General features: G+C 34.5%; 1 protein-coding gene across 1 annotated transcript; it reads left to right on the top strand.

Moving 5' to 3' along the window:
* The first annotated feature begins 767 nt into the window (after nt 1-767).
* LOC119830491 (innexin inx7) lies at nt 768-6,641 on the top strand. The gene is made up of 6 exons (XM_038353536.1): nt 768-1,007; nt 1,543-1,720; nt 3,529-3,676; nt 5,155-5,344; nt 5,799-5,949; nt 6,448-6,641. The coding sequence occupies exons 1-6, from the start codon at nt 768-770 to the stop codon at nt 6,639-6,641; spliced, it is 1,101 nt and encodes a 366-aa protein (XP_038209464.1).
* The last annotated feature ends 802 nt before the right edge of the window (nt 6,642-7,443 follow it).

Genomic DNA, 7,443 nt, shown 5'->3' with positions numbered 1-7,443 from the left:
ATAAAGCATTTAAATGTTATAAATCTAAAAAATTAATTTAGCAAAGGCCAAATCCTTTCCTTTCGCATTTATAGTGTTATCAGGGAAGAAATTGCCCTAGAATCATTGAAATAGAGAACTAAGTCACCGAAAGGGATGCTGTATTTGACACAGCTTTATCACGCCAATCTCTTATCTCTATTCTATGTTCTAATAAAGCAACAACAAGTCATCGCAGCGGCATCTATGAGGTGCAATTTGTAAAAGGTTTAATCATTTTTCAGTAATATTTATCGTGTTTGTCATATCTTATCACGGCTGATATGACATACTCTGAAACTAACTCAAGTGGGAAACGCACGTCTTTATTTCAAGACGTTGTGATTATCGAAAGGTGTTGAATGTGAGTAGATAAAGCTTTTATAACTTAATTTGCACTCCTATAGGAGTAGGGTAGGGGTGGATTTTTTGGATACTGTGACTCTTAAAAATATCTCGAAGAGCTTTCGGCTTTCTTGTAATTGTAATAATTGTCTATATGGATATATGCAATATAGCAATAAATCTTGAAAATTAATATAGTATTTTAAGTACTAAATTGAAACGTGAACATTCTAAATGTCTAAAGTTGACTGAATGGAGACATGTCCATGACAAATGCATATGAGTTATGAAAATAATTCGCTTTATATTTGCATGTACCATTGCAAATTGTGTAAATCGTGTTAGTCGTATTCTTCCAGGTTATTTATTCAATGTGATAGAAGGAAGAAGGCAAACCCTCAAAAATGTTGATGACATCACTACACGCGCTGACGCCGCGCATGAGATTCAATTACTCGAAGGCTATTATCGACAATACAGTCTTCAAATTGCATTACAAGTTCACGGTGACGATGCTCTTGGGTTTCGTGATCCTGGTCTGCGCCAGGGAGTACTTCGGAGAGCATATCAAGTGCCTCTCCGACCAGGGTGTACCACCCCATGTAATCCAGACCTATTGTTTCTTTATGGCTACCTTTACCATTGTGAGTATTCGTAATTATATTTGAGATTTTACAATGAGAAGAGTTATATTGTTATGAGATAGATGATTTTATATGTGTTTGTGTTATTGTGTCACACCGGCCTTTTTGCTTTTATTATTTACGAAGAAATGTGGAATAGCTTTGAAAAAAAAATTGGTTACCAATCAAACGAACAGCATAATTCATTCCACCTAAAAATTGGGTCTCCGCCATCTAACTACTATATAAAGGTGCTTTCAAACTATTTACTGTCCATAGCTGAACAGTGTGGAAAATCGAAATCTTATATTTTTATAAACAGAATACCCTATTTTGGGATCAATCCTAAGAATCACAATGATTCTTTCCTACTTAGGGATAACAAGATAACAAGACTGTTAAATCCTTACTAATAGTGTCTTAGCTTGTTTTTTTTCACATTTTAGAGATATTAAGGGGCTAGAGAGTGATAAAGGCCACTTTTTACCACGCGGGTGAAGCTACGGCTAGTAAGATTAACTAAGGAGAGAATATAATCAGTATTATTTTTTTATAGGTTCGGCATTATAATGAGAGCCTTCTCGAAGGTGGATTCTTGCCGCATCCCGGTGTAGGACCGATCCTATCTACTGATGAAACGATTCATCATACATACTACCAGTGGGTGCCCTTTGTCCTCTTCATACAATCTATTTGCTTTTATATGACGCATTATATTTGGAAGAGGAAAGAAGGTACGCTATCTTTATGTGTCTAATGTCATTTGAAAAATACGGTTCGCCTCATACAGCTGTAATGCCTAGCTGATTAGGGACAGAATCTGAATTCAGAAAGCAAAGCAACCCATATACATTCTGATTCTTTCATATTTTTAAATATTCAGATTAATCTTAACAAAAGTACAAAAGAATTCGACGTCCGTTCATATTTTCAGACTGAAAAATTAAGATTATGAATTTTGGACGCACATCCTTTTACATGCAAACAGACAGATTTTGAATAGGTTTGTGGTAAAATTGCTGCGTGCCACAATTGTCTGATTCTGTCTACGTTCCAAATTTCATTGCAATCGGTTCGGCAGTTTTTGCGTGAAAGAACAACAAACACACACATCCTTACGAACTTTCGCATTTATAATATTAGTAGGATAGGAGTAGTAGGAAGTGTGAGGCACACTTCTGGATATCAGATCCTGAATAATAAAGAATCGGAAATCAGAGAGGCATTTCGTAGTAGGTAGTTAGGTAGGCAGTATGAGGCCAGCCTTATAAAAATCATTTGTGCAAGTCAATAACGGTTTATGATACTTCGGTTGACTCACACCTAATTGATTAGGAAATTCGAAATAAGGTACTGATTCGATCCTATTCCTAGTTGCAGTATTAGTAAGCATTTAACTGGAACTTTGTTAATCTAATCTTGAAACGTGTTTTTCTAGTTAGGCTAAATCAAGAGCAAAGACGATAAAAACGTCTAGTAATGCTTATCTCAACTTTGAGTCTCTCACATCCTTAATTAAGTTGGTTAAATACTGAATAAATAAACTAAACTATTTTCTCATTATTACTGTTTAAAGATGACTCATTTTTTGGATTAGATATCGTCATGGCCCTTTATTATCTTCTGTTTTCTCTATATATAAAATTCTCTTCCGAAACGGTTTTATTATGTATCAGTTATATGATCATATTGGGTAAATCTGAGAATCAGCCAACATCTATTTTTCATACCCCCCAACAAGAGTATGGGGGAACAGCATTTGGTGGGTCAGCTAGTATTACTATGACTAAAACAAGCTACTTCCACGAACTTTCTTGACGAACTAAACGATAAATTAATATAGTATGTTGTTAGGATTAGAATATATGTATTGATGTTGGTGCCGCGATTACTCCCCTTACAAATAAATATACATGTAAATGTGTATGATAACTTTATTACTTTATGTATATGATAAACTTTTGTCATATTACAAGATATAAGTTTTTACTGGTCTTTTAATTTGTGGGAGTCGAGTAAGCTTCGACACGAATTAGGCCAGCTCCCACCGGGTAATGTACCGTCATCCCCACAGAAGATAGAATAGTACCTACTATGTTTCGTTTGGTGAGTGAGGTGCCGGAGCCCGGTATCCTTTCCCTTACCCTTTCTAGTCCTTTCCTTCATTTCCCTCATCAATCCTTTTTTTATTCCACACCTTTTAAAGTTGGCAATCAATTTGGAGAGACGTAAACACTGCAAGTAATCTTATGCCTTGAATACTCCAACGTCTAATGATTCGCATAAAAATAAGCGAAAAGTTTAATTTATTGCATTATTATTTGTTCTTCCATTAATACATTGATATATTAAAATACTATACATTAAAATATCGGAGCATATAACGAATAGGAAAATCAATTAAAGCAGAGTCAAAGTCGTCTAAAGTTTCTACAGAAGATGCCTGAAAGACATCGTGTGTGGATGTGCTTTTGTCCCTTATATGCCCGTTAAATGTTATGCAAATAAAGTATTATTAATTAATATGTAACTGTTTATTTAGGCGGCAGGATCAAGGCTCTAGTGGAAGGCTTGCAGTATGCTAGCTTAGCGTTACACGACACAGACATGCAGGCTGGCAGCATTTCAGTTCCCTCCAAGGCCACTCTTGAGAGCAGAGTGAATCTCATTAAGAAGGACATCATATTGAGGTAAGACAATCATGTAGAAGTCAAGCTACATAGGAGCTCGAGGTGGAAAGAGTGAGCTCTAAAGAATGAATTGTTTTTGTTTAGTTAATTATCAACCAACTTCAAAAGAGGAGGCGAGGAGGAGGACTGTATTTTTTTTGCTCTGTTACATAAGAAGTTTCGACTGGGTGAAGGTGCTGATTCGTTTTTTATTTGAAACCTGGTGCCTCCTCTCTTTTGTTGCTTTATCATCCTCTAATAAATTGGGCTCTTTTGTTTATGTAAAGTAGCTATATAATACTACTCTCTTTTACTCGTTCGTTCGGCAAAGTTTTATGGAAACTAGTTCAGTAGAAGATAAACAATAATACAGACCTAGCGCGGCGATATGACTTTTCTAAGTAATTTATTTGTTTTTGTAACAAATTGCAGGCGTATACGTGGAAACTTTTAAAATACAATCATTTACAAAAATCTAGCGTGTCTAAGAACAACAAAAAGAAATAAGTAAAATAATGCATAGTTTCGATTAAAGTTCTATCAATGCAGTCGGTGAATATAGGTTGGTTTCTAATTAGATAGATAATTATAGGTGCGGTCACAACATATTAATATGATAAGGAATACACAACATAAATAGAAACCAATTGAAATCTTAGAATTTTAAGTCACTCCATAAAAATCAACTTTAATTTGAAATGATTAGAAATCCATATAATCCCTAATCCCATGTAACCAAAACGACTTATTCTTGATTAAAAATCGATGAAATCCACTTTATTATCATTTGATGGATTACTATAATTAAACAGTTTATTTATTATAATGTTCCACTATATTATCATTGTCATTTTTTCTTTTTATCGGAAGCGAAGATTAATGCTACTCAGAAATGCGTAAGATTTTAAACCTGCTGGATTAAAGTCTCGAGAACATTTGTATGCAATTTAGAGCAATATTTTCGTTCGTATCTACGTAACAGGAAAGTGCCCAACAATCTACGTCCGTCGTTCAGATTAATTAAAGGTCCGTCCTAAAATGTTCATTATGATGTTTTGTTTTTATAATTCAATGACTTGAGGTTTTCATTACACCCTCAATGGTGTATGAACTACTCGCATTTTAAAGTGAATGAATAAATGAACGAGGAATTTATGAATGAAATAAGAAACAATTATCTAAGTTCCAATAGATTGGCACCAGAACCAGAATTAATAAAGACGATGTGACAATGAGACATTATATAATAGTTAAGTACACACTAGCTGTACCTGATATTAATACGGGATACCACGTGTGTATCCCGTAGGAATATCGGGATAAAGGTTGCCTATGTGTTATTCCAGTTGTCCAGCTATCTACGAACCAAACTTCATTGCAATCGTTTAGTAGTTTTTGTGTGAAAAAGTAACAACATCCATACATGCATCTATCCATACTTATAAACTTTTCCGTTTATAATATTAGTAGGATTTACCTAAAATTTATCCTTTGTCCAGGCTGCGAGTAACAAGGACCTGGTCGACATGGCTGATCTCGTTGGAGGTGGTCAATCTGCTGCACGTCATGTTCCAAGTGTGGGTCGTCAACAAGTTCCTGCATGGGAGCTTCATGGGGCTGGGACCACATGTACTGAACCTAAAGGATTGGCAAAATAAAACCGATCCGTTGGAGACTGTGTTTCCTAAGGTATGTATTAGATCTTAAAAATGTTTTTTAAGTTAGGAAAAAATTACTTTAACTGAATTATTGACTAAGCAACACATATTTTAATTGTCAGATTAATATTGGATACATTCTATGAAGGAAACTTTTTAAGCTTATTTTAGTGTTTTTGGGAACAAACACTTTTTATGCGATGTATGAACATATTATTTTTAAAGACTTTATATGCTATGTCTATAGCCATTTTGTCGTTTATGCTACGACCAACTAAATAGAATGTAATTATATTCAAGAGGAAGGTGGTGCCTAAGATACAAGCTGTCCTAGTTTGGGGACCGAAGTACTGTTTATATTTGTCTATGTCTAATGAACTATATTATTATTAAAAAATTATGCGTATTATTTACTCAAGAAGTTTCTACTTAACCTGAAAACTACAGGATCTACAGGATTACATCATAATATTCTTTTTATCCAGGTAACAAAATGCATCTTCCACAAGTATGGTCCCAGCGGATCCATCCAGCAACACGACGCGCTCTGCGTGATGGCTCTGAACATTATCCATGAGAAGATCTACGTCATCTTGTGGTTCTGGTTCCTGATTCTCTTCATCGTTTCCTTGCTTGGTGGGTTCTTTGATTCAAAGTTTTTAACGTTTTCGTTAGTCGTTGAATTAGTTACGTTGATTTTAATAGATTAGCAGTATTGGTTGAATTTAAATAAGTGGATATGCAGTATTTGCCATTTGGTTTATTTCTTTTGTCCGTGATGTCCCACGTTGTAAACTTTAATTAGAATATTGGAAGAGTACGTTTCTTTTCAAAAGAAAATCATTATCACGTGCTGTATGACTTCCATCGTAAAACTCAGGATAACGAAATTTAATTGCGGCTATTACAAATAAATTTCTTAAATTGACATATTGGGATATAAGACAAGAGTTAGTAGAACAAATTCGATTACTGTGGCGGGATCACGGGTGGCCGAAAGGCTAGGCGTTGCTACGGTTTATCAAATAGACGCGGGTTCGAATCCCGCCTCGCGATAATTTTTCTATTCCTTAAACTTCTTTGTAGTGAAGCATCTAAGAAAGATACTTGACGATTTTAATATATTTCCTGCAGCTGTCATTTGGAGGTTCGTATCCTTCTTCATGTTCCGCCGATCACTGAAGTTCAACGAAATGGTCTTCCGTCACGTTTCCAAGAGCAAGTTCAACCCTTACAACGTCATCAATGTGGTGAACGGGTGCGAGTTTGGGGACTGGTTGTTTTTGTACTATCTCGCGAAGAACATGAAATCCGCTACGTTCCAGTGAGTAGATATTTAAAGCACGCTTTAATATTGATTACTACCTACATATGTACGGTACAGGCATGGTTTTCTATGATTTTTAAATGCAATTTAGAAGTACGTAATTGTTGTAAGCATTTGTTATTGGTACCGCTGTGATGATGAACTTGTGATCGTAAGATTGAAATTACACAAGAAATAAGTAATATATAATTAATTACCTGATCGGTCCGGCTTCGCCCGTACATATTAGGTATATAGCTTATGCAACTTGTTGCTTTCCAATGGTGAAATAATTTTTAAAATCGGTCCAGTAGTTTTTGAGTTTATCCATTACAAACAAACTAAAATACAAATTTGTTTATAATATTAATGTAGATAAAATGGTGGCTCACAAAATCAATCCACACTGGATTTTTAAATTAAGAGTTGCAATCATTGTGTCTTATGTCAATTTCCTATTTGTAGTAAAAACGTAATAAAACAGATAAATTTTAATTAAGATTACTTAAATATGTAATGCATCACAAACACAATTTTATCTTGTCCTAATTATTTATAACCATTAAAGTTGATTTATTTACGTAACTGTAATTCTAATGTTTGTACCTTCCATATAAAAGAAACTTCAAGATATATAATACTAGCTTATGCTCGTAGCGTCGCACGCGTTAAATCCGGAGTAGTTTAATAGATGCTATTATACGTATAAACCTTCCTCTTCAATCTCTCTATCTATTTAAAAAAAACCATCAAAATCCGTTGCGTAGTTTTAAAGATTTAAGCATATACCTAGTCTTGCCATAAATATTGTAATAAAGAAAAAA

This window comes from Zerene cesonia, chromosome 11, assembly GCF_012273895.1.
Source record: "Zerene cesonia ecotype Mississippi chromosome 11, Zerene_cesonia_1.1, whole genome shotgun sequence".
Lineage (NCBI taxonomy): Eukaryota > Metazoa > Arthropoda > Insecta > Lepidoptera > Pieridae > Zerene > Zerene cesonia.
Note: the sequence above shows the minus strand (reverse complement) of the source record. Positions and strands in the feature narration are given on the sequence as shown.